The 22,813-nt window shown below is 52.2% G+C and overlaps 2 protein-coding genes across 2 annotated transcripts; one reads left to right on the forward strand and one right to left on the reverse strand.

Annotated features, from left to right (window-relative positions):
* Positions 1–4,681: 4,681 nt before the first annotated feature.
* On the forward strand, positions 4,682–14,482 carry PABPC1L (poly(A) binding protein cytoplasmic 1 like; the record flags this gene model as incomplete). The annotated part of the gene is made up of 14 exons (XM_084218092.1): positions 4,682–4,874; positions 5,583–5,776; positions 6,231–6,346; positions 7,110–7,249; positions 8,037–8,131; positions 8,379–8,516; positions 8,976–9,071; positions 9,912–10,178; positions 10,641–10,731; positions 11,015–11,143; positions 12,167–12,306; positions 12,591–12,684; positions 13,453–13,583; positions 14,399–14,482. The coding sequence occupies 14 exons, from the start codon at positions 4,682–4,684 to the stop codon at positions 14,480–14,482; spliced, it is 1,908 nt and encodes a 635-aa protein (XP_084074218.1).
* A 3,534-nt stretch (positions 14,483–18,016) lies between these two features.
* TOMM34 (translocase of outer mitochondrial membrane 34) lies at positions 18,017–22,749 on the reverse strand. Its single transcript, XM_084218011.1, has 7 exons — positions 22,604–22,749; positions 22,411–22,510; positions 22,118–22,270; positions 21,352–21,512; positions 20,946–21,090; positions 20,262–20,388; positions 18,017–19,072 (listed from the first exon to the last, which is right to left on the reverse strand). Exons 1-7 carry the CDS (start codon positions 22,725–22,727, stop codon positions 18,974–18,976), a joined length of 909 nt encoding a protein of 302 aa, XP_084074137.1. The 5' UTR covers positions 22,728–22,749; the 3' UTR covers positions 18,017–18,973.
* Between the last annotated feature and the right edge of the window lie 64 nt (positions 22,750–22,813).

Genomic DNA, 22,813 nt, shown 5'->3' on the forward strand with positions numbered 1-22,813 from the left:
CTTTACAAAACTCTTATTGGTAGAAAAAGTAGACATCAATTATGTAACTCTGGCGAGCTTAATTTGGCACCAAAATAGTTGAAGTACAATTCTGTTGTAAAGTTGTACAGAAAGTTATAGAGATTCTATTGTGACACTGGGGCATGGAAGGAAAACAATCCAATGTATGGCATTCCAGTTAGGGACACTGCTATGAGGTAGTTGAACAGGCACACTCTGTAGACATTTGTAACCAAGTCTGAGGCACCACTTTCAGTCAAAAGCTCACTTTGTCAATCCTGTCTTTCTGGGGATGGGGTTTGTTTTGGGGAGGAGGGAAACAGGGGAGTTAGCAGCTTGATTTCCAAATTCTTTACACTGGCAGATAACTGGGGGTTGACTTCTCAAAGTGCTTTCATGCTCATACCACATGCATGACTAAGCCCCTTCCCACAGCAATAACTTTTACCTAGTTACAACTTAGATATTCTTCAGTAGTAAAAACTCTTGGTTCGCTGCCATGGACTTGCAATAGGAGAAGATTCAATTTTTTGAATGGCCTTATTAGTTTGAATGATACCATGAAGTGATCTGCCACTTTTGCATTACTTTACTCTTAGGTAAATCAAAATCTCCATGGTATTCCCATTCTCAATTTAGCCTGAAAACTTTTAAAGTAATCCACTGAGCCATCTTTTAGTTCACTTTATTCTCCCACTGGACTCTGTTCATCCTTGACCCTTTCACCTGTTTAAACTCCATTAAAGCAGTTTTGGACTCCCATATGCATCATCCTTTCTTTGGTTCCTGGTGATGTCAGGATGGTGGATGAGGCCTGCACCTCACCAAGGACAGGTTTCTTCTTCCTTGGGTGTTTAAGAGCTGCCAGTGCTGTATTCTTCAGCTCTTGTCTGCCATTCTTTGGTAGTACCAGGAAACTGGCTCAAGTACTGGCTCAAATATTCAGGATTTCCCATCTTGTACTGGAATGCAGACCTACACATCTGTAATGCTTGTAATATTTGAGCTCCAAACGTCCTCACCTTGTCATGTTTCAAACATGTCCCATTAAACAAAACCTAGTAAGAGTTGCGTGAATAATGCAGTGGAAAAGATTAGGAATAGTCACCTATCAGTCCCGTGGTATCATCCCCTGCCTTCACATTCCACTTAGGTATAGGATCCATCTGTTTGTCCATCTGTCTGCTGAAGAGAATTTCATGCACTGATTTTAAAACTCCCCTCTCCTAGCTGAACAAATTGTGCAGTTAATACTTGGCGCTTGATAAATGCAGTAGTGAATGTGGAACCGAGCCTGTCTGTATATCTGGTAGCTCTTTTCGCTTTGTTTTTACTGACCAGTATTCTGCCTAAAGTTTGCTTCTGTGACGGTTATATTGCCTAGCACACACGTGGTTGTGAGAATAGTATAGCAAAAAGAAATACCTGGTTATTGATGTACTAGATTTGTGTATGTCTTTTAAACAGTTCTAGTTTCACCTTACACAAAATAATCAGGAAAGTGTAAAAGAATTCAAAAGTGAATAATAAAAAAAAATTTTATCATTTGGTTGTCTGTTGTCTTTGCTGTAGTAGTGCTGAAACCTGTGGTAGTAAAATCACCACTTGTACTCAGTTTTCAGTTTGTGGATCGTGTGAGTTGATTCATGGTTTACAAATATTGAGTTACTCATTCCTTTAACGAGAGACTTTCCCACACACCCTCCCAGATTTGGAGGAGAAAACACTGTTCTCTTCTTTTTCATCAAGGGCATACTTGTAATACATTGCCATTGCAAGGCTTAAATGCAACTCTAAATAACCATTTCATTTGCCACGAGTCATTGCATATTGTAGGGTCAAACACACTGTCAATGAGAAAAGCCTGTTGGTTACATTTAGTGATTTTTCTTGGGAATCTTTTAAATACCCGCTCTGTACACAGGGCTGGCCTCACCTCTGCACACCCAGCTCTGCTTGTCTCACACTGGGCTGTGCTAAAGGAGCACCAAGAGTGCAAAATAGCAGAGGTGCACTGGACATAAGAGCACTTGAAGGGATGGATGGCAGCAGATACCAGGCAGCCTGAAAGCTTCACGGAAGCTAGGTCCTGCTCCCAGAGTGTAGCAACACACAAGTGTGCATGGTGGAAAATGTCACTTGGCTGCTCTTGATTGACCAATGAAGGCATTAGGACAAAATCTAACCAGCTGTTGCTTGACAGCTGTTCTGACCTGTGCCATGGCTTGTACGTGGTCCCTCCATGTCTGTAATTATTGCTACTTTGTCATTTTCTTCAGCCTTCATGGACGTACCTAAATGTATGCACATACCACACATCTTAAATTATGTTATAGTGTGCACCAACTCCCAGTCTGACTCACGCTGATGGCATTGTCAGCTCTGAGAAGAAATATCCCCGCATCTGCTAGCTGCTCCTGTTCAGAGACCACCTCCTGTCTTAGTCCTTTCACATAACATCTCCCATCCTCTTTTGAAGAAATTGTGAGCTGAGGAGGCTGGTCTGCAGCCGTGATGATTGAGGGGGTGTCTCCATTTTTATTTAATTCTGTGTTTCTGGGGAAAAGCACTGCAGCTGGCCCAGCCACAGAAAGAGTCCAGGTGCACTCAACATGTTTGACTCATCCAACTGTTGCTGCTGCAGCTTCTCATTCTTGGTGCTGATGCTGATCTGACCTTCGCGTGAGGCTTCTTGGTGTGGGAAACCACCAGAAGGCTTTTGTGAAGGTGATGGTTGTCCTGATTGCCTCGCAGCTGACCCTTCCGAGGGTGCAGGATGGGGTGGAGCCGGATGCCGGGGAGCTGCTGAGGAATTGCACTGCCTGCGGCTCGAGGTTCCTGTGTGCTTTCATCCCGCGTTTCAGCAGCACAATCACGTGCAGAACAGCTGGGGTGCGATCTAAGTGGGTGAAAGTGAGCTTACAGAACTACTGGGCCATACAGACAAGAGGTGATGATAGCAGAGGCCATATTCCCTGGCTCTCTGTTGGGTCCTGAGGGAGATTGCTGTGGAGTTCGGAAATGCATGAGTGCCTGGTGATGAGGGATTTGTAACCCAGCTGCGTACGGCTCCTGCTTGAACTCCTTAACTTCAGAGAATTACATGTCAGAAGGTGAATGCGATTTCCTAAAAGCGCGTGGGTGGGACACGCAGCGCAATGGCCCGGCCCTTCCTTTGGGAAGGCAGGAGACGCGCAGAAGCTGCGATTCGCAAAGGTGAGGAACTGCGTTGCACCTGCTGAGCCCCTGAGCCCTCAGCTCGGCGGGGGCCGCCCCTGCCCGGCCCGGCCCGGCCCGGCCCGGCCCGGCCCGGCCCTGCCCTGCCCTGCCCGCGGGGTGTCCGCTCCGCTCCGCACGGGGCGGGGCAGGGCCGCACCTGGCCGGGGTGGGGCGGTGGGCGGGGGTCCCGTCCCGCCCCCGGGGCCGCCGCGGAAGAGGCGGCCGGTGCCGGCAGCCGCAGTGGAGCGGTGCTGCCACGGCGAGCGCTCGGTGTGAGTGCGGGGCCGGCTCCCAGCGCCCAGCTCCGGCGGCCGGGGCTGTTTCTCCGGGGCGGGCGGGCTCGGGCAGGGTCAGCCGCGCTCCTCCGCAGCCCCGGCCCGTGCCCGGCGCTGTGCGCTGCCCGGGGCTCCCCGGTGGGGCTGTGCCGCCTCTGCCCGGCCGGTCCCCGCATCGTCGCCCCGGGCGCCTCCTCCCCGTTTGAACTCCCTCCCCTCCGTGCCCCGCTGGCTCTGAAGGGGCGCTGGGGCTGCTCTGTTACCCTGTGTTTGGTTTTTTGGGGGGACTCAGGGCGGTGCGAGAAGCGGGGCTGTGTCACGGAGCCGGTGCGCGCTCCGCCGTAGGGACCCCCCTTTGGCTGGGGGATTGCTCGATGCGCCTCTTCTATATATGTGTATTAATTTTGGGTATCTATAGGTGTCTAAACAAGTGTCTCCGGACTTTTGAGCTTTAAGGTAAGAGCCCCAAAGATGTATTTATACGCTTTTGGGGCAAGACCTGCATTTCTGTGTTCCTAGGCAGTAGCCCGGGGGTCTCAAGCACTGACTGTTGTCTTCACACAGAACTGTGTACTCAGCTGAAACCAGGCGGAGACTGAGCATCAATTTGCCTCCTCTGGGAACAGTAGTCACCAAGCCGAGAAACTGGGAAGGGGTGGCTAAAACCCTGTGTCTGCCTTGTTGGAGTTGTTTGCGGGGAGCACGTGGGCTGCAGTTCTGCTCCCTCACCATCAGTACAAACCCCCATTCCTTGGCTCTGCTCTGGCTGGAGGGAGCCATTAAGGAGTTAAAATGGAAGTCTCTGGTGGAGAAGGGCTGTTTATATTCTGAGAAATTAAACTACATTTTATTTTTCTTGGGGTTTGTGTGTTTTAAGGAGCAAATCTCTGTGTGTTTAGTGTGTTCCTCTGCATCCTTCCAGGGTGTGCAAGGGCTGTAAGGTGCAGACCACTCCAGCTCAACTTCTGCATCAAAATTGTTACATCCTGGAAAGTTTTTATATTGCAGCTTCCTTGGGGCATTCCTGATCCTAGTACTGCTGGTGGGAAGGGAAGGGCATTGCTTTGGCTTGTGTTGCTGCAGTGGGGCCAGCCCCAGTGTGGGTCTGTGATTGCACAGGCAATCTGAAACCCGTCCCCTGCAGCCTCGGGTCTGTCTCCTTCTGCAGCTGAGCTCTGTGGGTGACCATGAATGCCAGTGGCCCTGGCTATCCCTTAGCCTCTCTCTATGTGGGAGACCTGCACCCAGATGTGACCGAAGCCATGCTCTACGAGAAGTTCTCCCCTGCTGGGCCCATCATGTCCATCCGAGTGTGCCGGGACGTGGCCACGCGCCGCTCACTGGGCTACGCCTACATCAACTTCCAGCAGCCTGTGGATGGTAGGTTCCTCATACCAGCTCTGAGGAACTGCCTCACAGCAGGGACTTGGGTGGGCCTTGGGAGAGCGGGGAGCAGTTGTCTGAATGGCTGCATCGCTGTTGGGACTTGGTTCTAACTAATCCCAGTCTGCTCTCTGGTGGTGACCCATCCTGCTTCCATCTCTTCTTAGCATCTGGGAAAGGATGCAGCTGCTGGGCTCTGGTGAGGGGTTGAAGGTGACTTACAAGAGTTGCTTCCCTCCTCCTTCTCTACCAGAGAAGGGCACCAAAACCCCTTCTTGCCCTTCCCCTGGGGTACCCAGCTGCCCACTGGCTCACAGTGTAAAGTGAGGCCACTCCCCTGGCAGGCATTGCCATGACACAGTTCTGTAATTGGAAGTTGTTCTATGCTGAAGTGAGGCTGTAGTGATGGGAAGGTGTTGATTTAGTTGCCCTAGAGACCAAAATCCTTACTGGGTAAATTAGCTGGGCATGTGCCAGACTGGAGCTTGTTGTGAAATGGTTGATCCTTGGGAGTCAAGCATGCTTTGGAAAGAATAAAAGTAATTAACCAAAGAGTGGTGTGGCTGGAGGGGTGGGGAGGCAGAGCTGCCTATGCCATTTAGCTTAACAAGCCCCTGTCCCCAGTTCCTGTGCCCCTCTCAGCTGCTGCAGAATGTGGGGCAGATCTGTGTCTGTTCCTCCCCTCTCCTCCCCCGCCTTTGCCAGCTGAGCGAGCCCTGGACACCATGAACTTCGAGGTGATCAAAGGCCGACCCATCCGCATCATGTGGTCCCAACGGGACCCCGGGCTCAGGAAATCAGGGGTTGGAAACGTCTTCATCAAGAACCTGGATGACTCCATCGATAACAAAGCCCTGTATGACACATTCTCTACCTTTGGAAACATCCTGTCATGCAAGGTAGGTGTGCCCAGAGCCCTGCAGGAGGGGACTTGCTGCAGAGCTTGCTCATGGAAGCTGCTTCAGCCAGCTGGAATTCCCTTTCTCATTTCACTTCCCACAACATCTCCTTTAAATTCCCAGCTGCTTTGAAGCCAAAAGGCCTTGCTATGTTTTCCCTCAGAATGGGGGCTTTTCCCCCAGTCCCTGCACGGGGATGTTATGTGTCATCCTGTCCCAGCTCAGTGCACCAGTGGCATGTGGGTCTTGGGGAGCCCTAAGTTCCTGGATATCACATAAAGCAGCATGGATCTGGTCCTGGGATTGCCCACCTCCCTGACAAAGCTCAGCTGCAGTGGGAGCAGGATGTCAGGGAGAGAAAATGGGGCTGGGTTTTCCTGTGATGTGCTCATGTACAAACATGGAGAAAAGCAGTGTGTGTCTCTTTCCTTTGCCCCTCCTGCTGTGTTTGTAGGTGGTTTGTGATGAAAATGGATCCCGTGGCTATGGCTTTGTCCACTTTGAGACGCACGAGGCAGCAACTCGGGCCATTGAGACCATGAATGGGATGTTGCTCAATGACAGGAAGGTGTAAGTGCCAGAGAGAGGAGTCTGGGCTCTGCACTTGTCTCTGCTCCTCCCTTGCCTTGGTCCACTGTTGGCAGTAAAAGCATGCCCTGCTCAGGCATCCCCTTCCTGCTGCTCTGTGTCCTTCCCTTTTCCATCCCTGCTGGGCACAGCAGCTCTGCTGCTCTCTGGGACAGTGAGTCACTTGTGGTGGGTGCTGGGGGAAGTGTGATAGTGGTTTGGAGCTGCTCCCAGATGGTGGGGAAGGAGTCCAGCCCCAGGCTGGGTTTTATTGCCGAGGAGGTGTAATGAGTGCCCACAAAGTGGAGCTGCTCCTTGATCTTGGCTGTTGCCATCAGATAACCTGGGCAGGAAGAGGTTTTGTTGTTGTTCCTCTCTCTGTTGGCATTGCCTCACCTCACTCCACATCCCACAGAGGCCAGGGCTGCCCAGAGTGTTGGAGAACACTTTGGAGGAAGAGAGCTGGCACTTGGTGGTATCCTTTGGGGTCTTTTGTTGTGGTGGCCTCCTTTGAATTCTCTTGATGTCTCCTGGGGGGACAAATCCCTACTTTTGGCAGTGACAATGGGGAGTTTGGGTATATGTACACCAGAGTGGGATGTGCTGAAGGTGCTGTATGTGAAACTCGTGGTGAGTCTGTGGGTGAGCAAAGCATGGCCTGAGGTGATGTGATCTCTCTTGGCCTGTGCTGAGACAGGTGTGCCTGAGTCCATCTTCCCTCTGCAGGGACATGAGGGGTTTGAAGCCTATTCCTTCCTTCCCACAGGTTTGTTGGTCACTTCAAATCCCGCAAAGAGCGCGAGGCAGAGGTTGGGGCTAGGGCAATAGAATTCACCAATGTCTACATCAAAAACTTTGGGGATGACATGGATGATGACAGACTGAGGGAAATATTCTCCAAGTTTGGTGAGTGCAGTTGTTGAAATATCCTCGTGCCTGATAAACTGGAGTTGGGGCGGCCTAAAAGGAAGTGGGGGGCATGCTTGGCTGAAATAGCAAGCCCCTTTTCTTAGTGAGATGTGACTTGTTTAAACATCCCCCACATAAAGGACTGCAGTCACTTCATTTGTCAGGATGTTACACATGCTTTCCTGCTGTGACAGAGGATAATTTGTACTTGATGCTGTCTTGGAAAAAAGTATGTTTTTTTCGTGGATAGTTTTTTTTTTTAATTGTCTTGTTACCAGCATGCCGTGGGGTTACAGGAACCTGGGAATAAGAATTGTTGAGGCTGAATGTAAGGAAAACAGGCTTTTCAGTTTGGTCCACTACTGGAGGATGCGTCCTGTGATGGGTTTTAGTGTTGTGCCAATCCATGGGCCAAACTTGGTCAGTGTCATCCCAAGTAATTTGTGGTTATCCTTCATATGAACCCAATCTGTGTTCATATATAAAGGAGGTGAGATTTTCTAGCTGAAGGAACTCACTGCACTGGCTGGGGAGGATGAAGAGTCCAGGGCAATGAGAGCAGCAGCCCAGGTTGGAGGGATCAGCCTCGCCAAACCTCACACCCTCCTGTCCCTGCCTCTTGGGGATCCCATTGTCTGTCCTCCTGCTGGGCTCTTCCAGCCGCCCTGGCTGTCCAGTGTCCTCGCTGGGCTGGTCTCCCTGGTGGCTCCCGGCACAGTGGGGCACGCTGGCAGCGCCCCCTCCCTGGGCACCCCTCACACTGTGCTTTCCTTCCCTGCTGCAGGAAAGACCTTGAGTGTCAAGGTCATGATGGACAACAGTGGCCGCTCAAAGGGCTTTGGATTCGTCAACTTTGAGAAGCACGAGGAAGCCCAGAAGGCAAGAGCCTCCTCACTGCCCATCTCTCTCCTGAGACTGTCACCTGGTGATGTCCCCACCTCTCTTCAGGGGGAACCTCGCCAGCTTTGTGCCTGTCTGGGAGCTGGCGCTGGGTACCTGGATGGGCAGGACCTGGCAAGGGGGAGCAGCTCTCTGCTTGTGCTGGGCCTGCCCTGGGGTGGTGGGTGAAGAGCAGAGCTGTGGCCACGGGCTCCTGCTGAGCTGAGAGCCCTTCCCTCCCCGGCAGGCGGTGGCTGACATGAACGGGAAGGAGATCAACGGGCGGGTGCTGTATGTGGGCCGCGCCCAGAAGCGGCTGGAGCGCCAGAGCGAGCTCAAGAGGAAATTTGAGCAGATGAAGCAAGAGAGGGTGAGCAGGTACCAGGTAAGGGAGAGCAGGAGGCTCCATCCTGCGGGTCTGCGACAGGGATGCTCTCAGCTTGGGACAGCACAGAGCTCTCCAGGGCAGATCAGCATGGTGGGGTATCTCCTGCAATTGGGGTCACTGCCTGGGAATGTCCTGGGAAGCAATATCAGGAAAGGGGAGAGAGATTTAAACCCAGGATGATGTTGGGGGGTGAACACATGGGTCTGCTACTATCTGGAAATGAGACAGCTTCATGAGGTTCAGCAGGTTCCCAGTGATGGTGTGGGTGCCCTCTTCACTTGGGGTGAAGTGTTTATGCACTTGAGTGTTTATGCACGGTCCTGGCCCCTCTCCATGTCACTGCTTCTGCAGGGGATGTCCCACCCTCCAGCTGAGCTGCTGGTGAAATGTGCATCCAGGGTGACAAACTGCTGTAAACTTTGGGATCCCAGGCTACTTTTTTTCACCTGTGTGCAGGGGGTCAACCTGTATGTGAAGAACTTGGATGATGGAATAGATGACGAGAGGCTGAGGAAGGAGTTCTCCCCCTATGGCACCATCACCAGTGCCAAGGTGAGGGTCTGGAGCTCCTGGGGTCAGTAAACCAGTGTACTCAGCCCTTGGGGATGGATAGGGATTATCATCCTGTTGAATTACCCTTCCCTGCTGATGGCTTGTACCTCAAGCCAGGTGTAAGGGACATGCTGCTTCACCCCACACTCTCCTGAGGAGCAAAGATTTGATAGCTTTGTTGAGTTACCCCAGCCCTGGTGAGGTGCCAGTTATGGGACCTTAAAGCTGCAACATTCTGAGTATTGCCCAGCTGCTCTGTGACACTGGTACAAATGAAAATGACCCACAAGTCACCTCTCTCGGGACAGTGGGGTGACAGGCTGGTGTTTGGCCTTTTGGAACACCATGGACGTGTCACTCTTTTCACTGGCACTGGTGTCAGGGTTCTCTGGAAGGCAACATGTAAGGGATGGTCTGGCTTTAAGGTCAGTTACCTGTAGCCTGCCAGAAACAGATGCTGCCTGGCCCTTGTCAGGGCACAGAGTCCCACTGATCCCCATCCCTTGCTGGCTCCTGCAGATTCAGCACCAGAGCATTTCTGGCCCATGGCCCCTGTGAGACTGAGGCACAGATTTCCCCCTGGACAATCACAGGCTCCCAGTCTCGGGCTGGTCCAGACTCTGCCATCTTCATTTCCCAAACCCTACTGCCTGAGCAAATCCAGCCCTTCCCCAGAGAAACCTTTTTGTGGGAGAGGTGCAGTCCCATCCATCCCACCCTGGGTGTGGGGGCTGAAATGGGGTGCCCGTGGCTGGATCACACACGCACAACCCCACACTGTGTTCTGTGGATGCTGCAGCGATCTCTGGACTTAGCTGTCTTGTTCTAATCCCGTTTTAGGTGATGACAGAGGGTGGCCGCAGCAAAGGGTTTGGGTTTGTATGTTTTTCCTCCCCAGAGGAGGCCACCAAGGCCGTGACAGAAATGAACGGGCGCATTGTCAGCACCAAGCCTCTCTACGTCGCGCTCGCGCAGAGGAAAGAGGAGCGGAAAGCCATCCTCACCAACCAGTACATGCAGAGGCTGGCCACCATGAGGGCCCTGCCTGGCCCTCTCCTGGGCTCCTTCCAGACCCCCCCAGGGTACTTCCTACCCCCCATGCCTCAGGTGAGTCCTGCTCCCCAGTGGCAGCCTTGCCCAGGGACCCAAGTCCGCCCTGGAGCGGGGCGGCAGTCGGGCTGAGAAGCAGAGCTTGGCTTGTGCAGATCTGGGCACACCCTGTGGAGCCAGCAGGGTCTGCCTGGGTGGGCTGCAGGTGCTCCAGGAGATGGGCTGGGGGTTTCATAGGTACTGCTATGGAAGGAAGGCAGGAGGAGTTTGGTGGGAGGGAAGCATGGAGAACAAGGGAGAAGGGCTACAGAGGTGCAGAAGCTCCTGAGGAGCCATGAAGTAGAGCTGCTGGCGGACATGCTGACAGCAGGGCTGGAGGTCGGTGTTTAAAGCGCTCTGGCACCCTGCAGAGCATGGTTTTGGCTTGTCTGTCTGTGTGCAGCAGCCACCAAGAGGCTCTGGGTTAGTTCTGGCTCAGCTCAGCTCCCCAGTCACGTTGGATGTGTTCTTCTTCCCCAGCCACAAACCAGAGCTGCCTTCTACGGCCCCAGCCCTGTTGTCCCCGTCCGCCCTGCCACTCGCTGGAGTGCGCAGCCCTCCCGGCCTCCCTGTGAGTCTGCCTGTCTCTCCCTGGGGGCTCTTGGCATGAGCTGGGCTCAGCCTGTGACTTAAAAGCAGCAGGGAGTGTGTAACCATGGGGGTTTGTCTTGGAAAAGTGTGCAAGGGTTCGGTGCAGGGTCGTGGTGATGGGCACTGGGAGGTGAGATGTTGGCAGTGACACCAGAGGTGAGGTGCTCCTGAAATGTCCCCAGCCACGGTCACTCTCCCCACATCTCCTTCCACGCCTCTGCTACCCAGCAGCTTCATTGTGTGTGTTGTCTCTCTCTCTGCAGCAGTGTATCCTGAAGCCACCCCCATCCTGAGGGCTGCCGTGCCGCCCCGGCGCCTGCTGTCCAACATCAGCACCACCAGACAAGCCTCCACCCAGGTGCCCCGTGTGCCCCCCCAGGCCCAGAGAGTGGGTGAGTGGCAGAAGGACCCCCATGGTGTCACTGTGGGATGTCACCGTAGTGGCAAGGGTGCTTACTGTGAGCTGAGGTCTCCAATCAGGATGGGTTGGTTTGTGGGATTGCTCATGGAGGAGCCTGATGGTGTGATGGAGTTGGAGCAATGTCTGTAGGAACTGAGTATGTAACTTCTGGGGAAGATTGGGATCTTTCAGGTGATGGGACAGGTTTCTGATGTGTAGATTGGTCTTGTTGGTAGCTAGGCCTTGAATATGATCTTTAAAGCAGATGGTGATGCAGCCACAGCACCTGGGCTTAGTGCTTGGACAAAGGCAGAGGGTGGGAAAGGATCTTTGGGGAGCAGGAAGGGGCTCTTACAGGCTCTGGCTGAACTGCTGCCAATGCCAAGCCTCATGTTAGAGGGGTTTGGAGCTGAGAACCAGACCTTGCTGGCATCCCCAGTGCCTGGCTGTGCTGAGGCTGGCCCTGGGTCTTGGGGTCCTATGACATGGGACCTTGTCCCCTCCACACATGGCCATCTGGGGCAGTGACTGCCTTCCCATCTTCATGGGATTTTGCCCAAAGTTATCTTTGTCACTTTGTCTAATTGCTGAAGTGAGCTGTGGGACCAGGAGGGCTGTCTGTGACTTGTCCCTTCTCCTTTTGTCATTGTCCTCTCCTTTCTCTGCCTTCACCTCCCTTCAGGATGAGCTGGCAGACAAGGGTCTCGCAGCCCACCCTGCCCAGTGCTGCTCCCCTTTTCTGGCTGCTGATGCAGATGGGTTTCTGGAGGAGAGCTGACAGCTGTGGGTGCCTTTGCCAGCTCTCCTGCTCTCTGCACAGCATCAGACCCCCCCACCCAAGGGCAGCAGTGCCTGCCTGTCCTGGGGAAGCTGCCTGTCACCTGGGGGCTGCTTTGAGCCCATGTAGACTCTTCAGGCCCTCCAAACAATCACACTGTCCTCGTGGCTTCAGCCTCCTTGGCACAGGCATGCATTTAAGGACTCCTCCTCACAAATGTTCTTGTCCCCACTGCAGCCAACATCGGGACACAGACAGTCAGTGCCCGGGTGCCCTCCTCATCTGCCCTGCCACGGGGTGCCCAGCAGTACAAGTACTCCTCATCTGCCAGGAACATGCAGCCCATGGGGCACCTGCCACCCGTGGTAGCTCCACAGGTAAGTGCTCTGCAGCCACCAAAATGTGGCATTCCTGGTCTTGTTCTGGGGTAATGTGACTGCTGACCCCAGGCTTTGAGAGTGGCTCTGTGGATCCAGTAGCCACACGGCTCTAATGCTTGACTCCAGCTTTTCTGCTGGCTGGTGTTTGAGCACAAGCAGACAATGCATCTTGGAAGGCTGAAATGCCCCGTTGTGGTTGGTACTGAGCACCATTCCTGCAAGTCAGGTAACTCACATCCCTTCCTGCCTTTGATTGCTGTTCTTCCCTGTTTTTCCCCCAGGTGGGAGAACCTGCTGTGCATATCCAGGGGCAGGAGCCACTGACAGCATCCTTGCTTGCAGCAGCACCCCCTCAGGAGCAGAAGCAAATGATTGGTGGGTGCCAGGCTGCTCTGCTGGAGCAGGTCCAGCTGCAGGGCCCTGGGGACATATGGGCTTGCATGCACCAGGGTAAAATTTACTGCTGGGAGAAGCTGTAAGGCTTTGTGGGATTGCTCTGATATTATGCTGCTTAAAAAAAAAAAAAAAAATTAAATTCAGTCTATGCTGGAACTGGATGGGAGCAATAAAGCCACTCCCTGTCTGCATGAGCTGCCTGACAGTAAGAAGTGTCTGGTGAAGCTTTGCAGAGAGGCAGAGCTCCATCCAGCCTGCCTATGCTGCCAGGACATTTGCAATTCCCCTGAGCTCTGAACCATCCTGCCCTGCTGCTCCTGGGCACTGATAAACAGCTTGGTGGCCATAGGGGTGAGGGTCAGCTGTGCCACACAGCCCTTGGCTTTCAGGTGGAGCAGGCAGTGTCCTGGTGTGGGACAGCATTGCTGGGCCTGGCCAAAGCACAGCAGTCACAGACCAGCTCTTTGTTCCCAGAGGAAACTGCTCCTGCAGAAACTGTGCATGGGTGGGCAGGGTGGGCACAGCTCCACTGCCCTGTGCCCACTGCAGGTGCCTGCTGCTGACTTCACCCAGCAGCCTCCTGTGGCTGAGGTGTGCTGGAGCAGCTTTGCCTGTGAGCAGCGGCTTTTCCACCACCATCACCCCCCTTGTATCCCAGCTCAGTTGAGCGGGCAGGAGGGCTTGCAGTGGGATTGAAAGTGCTGAGGGCTGGCATAGTGCTCATGTCCTGGCTGCTGTTTGGAGCAGGTGAACGCCTCTACCCTCTGATCCACGCGCTGCATCCCTCACTGGCTGGCAAGATCACTGGGATGCTGCTGGAGATTGACAACTCCGAGCTGCTGCTGCTCCTGGAGTCCCCAGACTCCCTGCGCTCCAAGGTAGGACAGACCCGGTGCCAAGACAAATCCCCTTCCAAAGGGCTGATTTCCTGCATTTCCTGCCCCTGCAAGGGAAGGGGAGCACAGCCCAGGATCACTGGGATCACTGTAGGAAAAGCAAGTAGCTGCTGGTTTTATTTTCAAGTGAAAAAGGAGCCCCGGGTTGATGTCACCACACCCAGTGCCTGGAAGTCTGCCTGCCTTCAGCAAAAGGAGAAGCTGGAAGCAGCTCCCTGAAAGCACAGGCCGAGCTTGAGGCTGGTTTGGAGGTGGCTGGGAAGCAAGAGGGGAAAAGCAGGGTGGTATCTCTACATGGAAGCAGCCAGGAAGATGCTATTTGCTCAGAATAAAAACCAGACAAACTGCTGCCTCTCTGCAGTATTTCTGCAGTTTCCTTCTTAAATCTGGTAAATATTTAGCTTTGGTTCCCATCAAAGTAGTTGGAGTGAATTGACTGCATCTTTTTGTTGCTCCTTGGAGACAGGAGCTGCTTTCACCCTTCCACTGCTGGTTTTTTTGAGGAGCCTGGTCTCTGCTGGGTGGTGTCAGGTAGCTTCACCTGTGAAATCTGACTTCTGTCTAGCAAGTTCTGACTTGATAATTCTGGGGCATCTCTCCTTTATTTTCCTTGGTAAGAGACAGGAAGTGTCTTTGGGCTGATCAGCCTCCTGCAGAAGCAGCAGGCTTGGATTTTGTAATTATTCCTTTTGAGAGCAGCTCTGTGTGGAGGCAGCATTGGGACCTGAAATGTTGACTTCCTGGTGCAGTTTTACACTGGAGTAACTCCACTCCTGCCCCTTGTGCTCTGTTGTCAGATCGAGGAAGCCGTGACTGTTCTCCAGGCACACCAGAGCTCCGAGACACCCCACAAGGGCACTGCTGGGGCCTTCCTGCCCTGACTCCAGGTGGGTGCTGAGAGCCCTGCTGTGCTCAGAGCCTCTGGGTTCTTACTCTGCAATTGGGGATTGGGCTTCTCATCCAGGCCAAGCAAGGTTTAATGAGCAGTATCAGTGTCTTTACTGTAATATTCCATTTCTTAAATTGCATCCTCTATTTTCTGGACTTAGTTGTACCACAGAGACCTGTGTAGCCTCTTTCTATGTTGATGAGGGTAATGACTCTGCTACCAGAAAGGAATATAGGAAAGATCCTTGCTTTTCTGTAGGTCTAGTGAAGATCAGCACAATCTTTCCTGGGAATTCCCAGTGGTTTTTTTGCAGAACCTTGACAGTAGATACCCTATAAAACATCCTTTGTGTGCTTGATGAGGGAGCTGGCCCTGCTGCTGAGGCTGGGATAGGCACACTAACAAAGCAATTCAGACTGCATGTATCCCTTTGATGATATTTCAGATATCTTCTTGACTTATGATATCAAAGTAACTCTGTTGATCCAAGTTCAGGTGAATTTCATGTTTTCTGAATGAAACTCTTCCTTTAGCAGTTGAAAATTACAAGTGTGGGTTCTCTGTTTCTTGCAGACTATGGCACTGAGAGCAAGCCCTGAGAATGTTGCTGTTGAAGAACAGGAGCAGGAACCCCACGATGCTGTTGGAATCATGCCCATAGAGTGACCCTGGCTTGTCTTCACATGCCCCATCCTATTGTCTGTGTGTGTTGTAACCCTGTAGAATTGCCTCCTCCTGCACCTGTATAAACCCTCACATTAAAGCTCTTCTCACCACTGAAAGCACCTTGTGAAATGTAGTGTGGAACCCAGCCTGGGGCAGCTGCCCAGAAAATGATGAGTGCTGGTGAATCATCATTGTAGTGAATTTATTGGGTTCTGTAGTTTTATTTGTCCATGTAGCTTACACTAATAAAGAACTGATACTTCCACCCCCACAGATGGGTTATAGCTCCCTTGGCAGGAAGACAGCCAAGGGCTTTGCTCCTCACAGGTGCAAGGATGGGCTCAGGCTGCAGTAATTAGTGGTTGAAGTTTGTGGTGCTGGTGGGGTGTCAGTCTGGAGAGCTGACAGAAGGGACATACAGCATTACATTAACAAACTGCCAACCAACAGGCTCCTCTAATCCTTTCTGACTCCCTAGGAGGATGGATTTAAGCAAAACAGGATTGATTGCTGCTGTTCTCCTCTAGTAATGAACCTTGTAGACGTGCAGCGATGGTCTCGAGTGTCTCCTGCTGCTCACCACAGGGGCTGTCCATGTGTCTGTGGTGCACAAGATCCACTTTTTGAGGTGTTGTGGAGCAGCTGTAAATCAAAAGCTGTGTTTCCCATGTGTGTCCCTGGCAGAGGTTCCTGGGGTCACTGGAGAGCCTGCAAGCATTCGTGACTCTACAAGGACACTCCTGCTTGCAGGGGGAGCTGGGACCTGCTGCTGCTGTCTTGTGCTCGCTGTGGTGCTGTCACCACCCTGGCCTTAATGCTCTGCCCTTCTTAGTTAGGAAAGGAATCTCAGTCCCTGGAGACTCCTCAGTGCTTGAGGCTGGAGCTGCACTGACCTCACTTGACTGCACACCTCCACCAGCACCACCCGCCTTCTTTCTGTGCAGCTTCTGTGATTTTGCTGTCTCAATCTTCCTTCTGTGCTGTATCATACTCTCACTTCAGCTCCCTGCTGAGTCACCCCTCCTACCTCTTGTTTTCCTTCCAGCATTTTAATAGAACCACTTACACATTTGCTCCTGCACGGTGTCTGCTCTGCTCCACTGGGATTCTTCACTGGGGCTTTTTATCATTTCTTTTTCTCACCTTCATTTCACCAGTTCTTCCTCTGACATCCTTAAATATTTATTTTCCTTTTAGTGGATGCCTCAGCCTGAGCTGTTCACTGTTTAGATATCATCTCCTCAGTGAGATCCTTATAAAGGACTGTAATTCATTTAACATACAGGACCCTGATTTGTTATTTCTCTCTAAGTGTCATGGGCTGGAAGCTTTTCTGCTTGGTCTCTAGAGGAAAAACATGTATTTTCAGGAGTGTAATGCACATGAGGAGGGCTGGAATGGAGCTGTACAGGTAAACTCCATTCTGCTGTTGTTTAGCTTGGCTGCAGCCCTTTTTCAGGTGTAACAGGGCACTTCAGGTGTGCCTGTGACACCACCTACAGTGCCAGCTGCTGTGCTGAGTGAGCCTTCTTTAAAACCAGAGGGAATGCCAATGGGGCCCAGGAACACAGGGATGGCAGAATAGCCTCTGAAAGGATGTGAACAAGGACAAGAAGTTTTAAAATAATGATCAGAAAAGGTGAAGCTGGTCCTTGCATCCCTGATGATCCTGGAAATGATTCAGAGCAGCTCCCTGGCTGCAGGCTGAGGCTTTAGGGAGCTGAGGCAGCAATGCTGGAGCATTGAGCAGCTGCTGTCTGAGTGGGGCACATGAAGGTGTGTCCCTGTCACAAACCCCCTCTGCTGCCCTGTGCCCAGCTGGGAAGTGTCCAGCACAGCCAGCAGCCCCTCAGCAGGAGCAGAAGTGACCCTGAGCTTGCAGGAGTGTCTCACTGCTGTGCATGGCCTTTGTCCACCTGCTGCTGTTGCTGGGGAAGTCTTTGGTATCAGGCACAAACAAAGCTGCTGTTCTGAGGGGAAGGAAATGATGGCTGCTGCTGCTTAGGGGTGCTGCAGTGAGCTGCTGCTGAACAGTGCAGGTGTCTGCCACTCAGCTAACAGCAGGGCTGCCAAAAGCAGAGCTCTGCACTGAGTGAAGCCAGTCCTGCTCCTGGACTCCTACTCCTTTTCTGCAGAGCTGTGTACTGCTGTGTCCTCCCCACCCTGGAATCCTTCACACCTGCCCTAAGAGCCTGGCCAAGGGCTGCCTGTGGGATCAATGGAGCTGCCACTCTTAGAAGCAGGAATGGAGTGAATGGAGCAATTTGTGCCCCTCAGGGAGGACTTGTTCCAAGACCTGGCACATTACAGCTGATGAAGTACAGCCCTGGGAGCTACAAAAAGCTGTTTAATGTCAGGATAAGTTAAGAGGTCTTTGTCTTCAATGGTATTAGAGGGATTGTTCTCTATTCAATTGCTCTCAAAATTCAGTTCAGTGGGGTACCTGCCTGAAACACTGCTGGGAGATGCAAGGTGGGAAACAAATATTTTTGAACCCTGACCAAGGGCTAGCTCCTTATTATTTCATTATTCTGCATTATGAGTTGGATCAGGTCAGCATTGCCCAGCATCTTACTAGCTGAGGCAGAGGGCAAGGCTGAGCAATGGCTGGAAACCATGATGGAGTGCTGTGCTCTCCTTGGCATGCCTTTCCCAGCCCCAGTGTCCCTGGAGCTGCAGGCTTTCTGGTTCTCTGAACTCTTAACTTTATTGGCAACTCTGAGCTGAGGTGACTGTCTGAAAGAGCAAAGCCCTGTATAGTGCCTGAAGTCCTCTGACAAACAGAGGGGACAGTCTGAAAGGGTTAAACAAGTGTTTCCCTTCCCCTATTCCATCCATCACAAAAAACACAGTCCTAGAGTGAAAATAAACATGGCTTTAATGAGAACAGGTTTGAACAGTTCACAAAGTAACTCCAAGTATCTCTTTATCTACCATTTAAAATCAGTGCCATCAATATCAGATCAGGAGAAATTTAAACATGCATTGAAGTAGTAAGCCAGACCTCAGCTGGGGTGTTACTGTCTATTTTCCTCCCTGTAACACCCCATAGCAACTGCTCCAAAAGGCACAGAGGAGCTAAAGTGGTTTCTTTTTTTTTAACAAAAAACACAAGACAAAAAAACCATTGCAAAATTCCCAAGCACCCAGAATGTGAAAGAATAGTGCACAGTGTAACAAGGCAGGCTGAACTTGCTGCTGTTTTTTTAAATGTGCAGAATAATTAAAGAAAGCTGCTACTGTAAACATCTGCCCAGCCACGCTAAGCAGCAGAACCCAGCTGAGGGCCAGCAGGCAGCAAGGGGCAGAGGGAACAAGCTTAGCCCTGTGCAATAGCTGTGCCCCTGCCACAAGAAGGGTATGTGGTGCTCTGGCAACTACAGCAGTTCTTGCAGCAACTTTCCTTCAGTAATAGCAGCACAAATGCAGCAAAACTGTCACCTGAATAAGGACTAAAACCCCTCTGCTTGTAGCTCTTCAGACAGGAACAGCCACTTCTGAGCATCTCAGCCAACATGTAAAGAGTCCCTGAGGCCAACAGTTAGAGGCAAGTTGACTTCAACCAGGAAAATTTAACCTAAATGCCTCCTGAGAGGAGCACTAAAACCATGCATGATCATAGAGCCAGCTGGATAGAGTTTGATACAGATTATGTCTTAACAATTACTGTGCTGGTACAGAACCTCTTAGATCTCAGCAGCACTGGAAGATAGATTTCAACACCAATCCTGCATTGACTGGTCCCTGTATCAACAGCAGAATGGAGAAAGCTGCTCTCTGCAGTGGAAAAGAAAGCTTTCCTTGTTGCTTGGTTACCCTAGGCTCTGTTCAGTTCCTGCAGTAATCTCAGTGCAGCTGTGTTCTTTGGTTCAGTTTTCAACAAGCTCTTGATGTCAGCAATACTTGATTTGTAATCCTAGAAAGAGAATATTTTATATTTTTACTTCATTAATCATTTATTTCATATATATTTTATTTCATTAATATGAAATCCTAGAAAGTGAAGGGGTGTTGAATATGCAGGCAACTCTGACATGGGAAGAGAGGAGAACCTTGACTGCATGTTCCAGAAGGCTGATTTATTATTTCATTATATATATTATATTAAAAGAAAATGATATATTAAAACTCTACTAAAAGAATAGAAAAAAGGATTTCATCAGAAGGCTAGCAAGGAATAGAAAGGAATGGAATGATAATAAAATCTTGTGACTGACCAGAGAGTCTGAGCCACATGAGACCAATCAAAGATGCACCTGCTGCATTCCACAGCAGCAGATAATTATTCTTTACATTTCATTTCTGAGGCCTCTCAGCTTCTCAGGAGAAAAATCCTGACAAAATCATTTTTCATAAAATATGTCCATGACAGAAATGGTAGTGCATTAAAAAAGCAGTAAAGGCAGAACTACTACCCAGCAACAGAGGCAAAGACAGCACAGTCAAGCCTGTGACTCCTCTCTGGAACTGCTCAAGCACTGGCACTGATGTAGCTGTTCTAAAACATGTTCCAGCTAGGGCTGAGAAGATCATTTCACCACTCAAGTGCGTTCTGAGTCCAACACTAATGCAATATGTACTCCAGTACTGACTCCAGCATTCCTCAGGAGACAAAAAGATAAAGCTCAACACAACCCTGGTCTCTGTGGTGACCAGGGACAGGATCTGTGGGAATGGCCTGCAGTTGTGTCAGGGGAGGTTTGGGTATTAGGAAAAGGTTTTCACCCAGAGGGTGGGTGGGCAGTGGTCACGCCCCAAGCCTGAGAGAGCCCAAGAAGTGTTTGCACAACACTCAGGGATCATTGCTGGGGTGCTGTGCAGGGTGAGGAGCTGGACTCAAAGTTCCTGTGGGCCCTTTCTAACTCAGCATAGTCTGTGATTCTGTGAAAAGCAGCTGCCTTCAGCATCTCTAGAAATAGGACCTAACGCTGACAAACTCATGAGATTCAAACAGCAAAGTGTGATGTCTGACTCTTAGTCCTTAAAAGTCTGATGGCAGAGGTTGCCTAGCACAGAAACGAGCCCTAAAGGGTATCCCTGGCTCTGATCATGCATCAACAGCCATCTAGTCCTAGCCTAAAGCCCTTCAGAAACTCCTGACTTACCTTCAGTTCTTTAAGTGCTTGAGCACGCCTGTAGAGTGCCTTGACATTCTTAGGATCCAACTTCAGAGCTTCAGTGCAGTCCTGTGCTGCTTCCTTGTATTGCTTCAGGGTCAGGTAACAGAGAGCTCTGCAACACACACACCTGCTCAGAGACCTCTGGCTGGAAGCAGCATCCAGTGCCACAACAGAGCAGCTGGCAGGGCAGCACAGGATGGGCTGCAAAACCATCCCCGTGTGTTGTGTCATCTTACTCTGGAGCTCAAGTTTGTTTCATTTACAGGGAGGGAAAAAAAGGAAATGGTTTTTCAAAGAAAGAAAAAGAAGATATTTAGAACAACCTGCCCTAAAGACAAAGAACCTGCATTTGCACGTGGAGGATGCAGGCTCCTGCCTCTGCCAGTGCAGCACCTGCTCTGCTGGCTGCAACTGCCTTACAAGTACTTTGCAGTCTGAGGTTTGTAGGAGAGCAGAGACCACTCAACATACCCTAGTCCTGTCAGACAAAGCAGTCAGGGGAGAAATCCCCTGGCAGCCCAGAGGGAAGTGTCTCCAAGGGGTTCTGTGTGAGCCTGGGGGAGCGGTTTTGATTCATTTGGGAGCAAACATTAAACAGTTCTGCCAGGAAGTACCATGGTGGTTTTTATACAGGGCCAAGAAATAGTTGGGCAAAGAGCTGAACAGTACCTGTTGGTGTAAGTAGCACATTCCTTGTTGAGCTTTAAACTCTCACTGTATTTCTCGACTGCTTTTTTATGGTTTCCTTTCTTTACTAATTCATTTCCTTCTTCCTTAAGCATTCTAGCTCTCTCCATGCCAGCAGCAGTCTTGCCTGGAAATGGTGTGAAAGGATACAGAACTCTATAAAACCAACAAGAATATCACAGCCTCACAGAAAACAAATATCCCCATACCAGAGGCAAGACACAGAGAGACATCAAAGAAACCAGAATCAACCAAAAAGGCTGTGGCAGAACCAGGCCTGGGTTTCTCCAGGCCTCAGCCCTGGCTGCAGACACACCAAGCAGGTGTGGCAGCTGTCTTGTTCATCACCCTTGGGAGCTCTCTGCCCAGCTCAAGGGCACATTCCCACCTCCTTCTCCCTGTGGTGCAGTTGCAGGAGGAGTATTTGCCCCAGGGGCCTGGGCAGAAGGAACGCTCCACCTCGTCTGGGCAGAAACAGGCACTGTGGGGATTGGTGGCAGCTTCTGACGCCAGTTCACACCATCCTTCTCCAGCAGGGCTTTAGTCATCCTGGAAGAGACAGCTCCCAGTCACCCTGGCTGCTGGCTGGCTGGGCCACGCAGTACCAGCCAGGTCACTTGTAACCTGGCTTGTGTATGAAGAACAGCATCTCTCTGTTTGCTAATTTCTTTACGTGCATCTCAGCTAGGTTTATTCTACAGACAGGACATTTGCAAAAAGATTATCTTCACACCAGCAGGGCTAAAATTACAACAGGACACGGGCTGGGGCTGTGACTACTCAGGTTAGCATGAGACATGCATTTCACTCCTTGGTCTGGCAAGCAGAGGGCACCAGAAAAAGAACAGGACTACAGCAGCCTGTAAACATAGAGAGGCTTAAAGGATAGGGTACAGAACTTTAGTTCGTTATTTCGTTTAAACCAGGCACTGAGCAAAGCAAAAGCAGTCCCACAGCAATCATTCCCAGACCTCGACCAGCACCCTGGAAGGAACTATAGGCACTAGCAGGCAGAGGGAGCGCAGCCAGGGACCCGTGTGCCTGGGAGCCAGCTTGGTCCTGCCAGGAGTGAGCACGGTTCGAGCAGCAGCACCCAGCTGCCGCATCCCGAGCCTTCCGGCGCTCCCTGCCGCGCTCACCGGGCAGCTCCTCACCTGTTGACTCCATCGTGTGCCGCCTGCACGGAGCAGTCCACCTGCAGCGCCGTCTTGTAGTCCACATAGGCCAGCGAGTACCTCTCCAGAGCCTCGTACGCCGCTGCCCGCCGCAGGAGGGGCTTGATCCCGAACGGGACCAGCTCGAGGGCGCTGCGGCGGAGCGGAGAGCCCCGGGGAGAGCGCCGTGAGCCAGCGCGCCCCGGGGCCGCCGCCGCGCTCCGCCCGCCCCGACCGCGCCGGGGCCAGCGGCTGAGCGCTCCCTCCGGCCCCGCCGGGTGACCCCCGCTCACCTGGTGCAGTCGGCCACGCAGAGGCTGCAGGCGCCGTCCTTGAGGTGGCAGGCGGCGCGGTTGGCCAGCAGCACGCTGCGCTCCTCGGCGCTGGCATCCCCTGCGCGGGGCACACGCGGGACGGCCGCGATTCAGCCGCGATTCAGAGGGGTGCCCCCGCCCGCCCGCCCGCCCGCCCCGGGTCGTGCCCTACCTGCGGCTTCCAGCTGCGCCAGCGCCCGGGAGTAGAGCTCGGCGGCCGGGCCGTACTGCCCGCGGCGGAACTCCTCGTTGCCAGCCCGGCGCAGCGCACCGGGGGAACCGGGGGACGCGGCCATCGCGCCGCTGCCGCCGCGCCCGGGAAGCCGCGCCCCTCCCGCCGGAGCCGGGGCGGGCGCTCCCCGCTGGCATCCGGCGGCGGGCG

The sequence above is a fragment of the Fringilla coelebs genome (assembly GCF_963513975.1).
Source record: "Fringilla coelebs genome assembly, chromosome: 18".
Classification (NCBI taxonomy): Eukaryota; Metazoa; Chordata; class Aves; order Passeriformes; family Fringillidae; genus Fringilla; species Fringilla coelebs.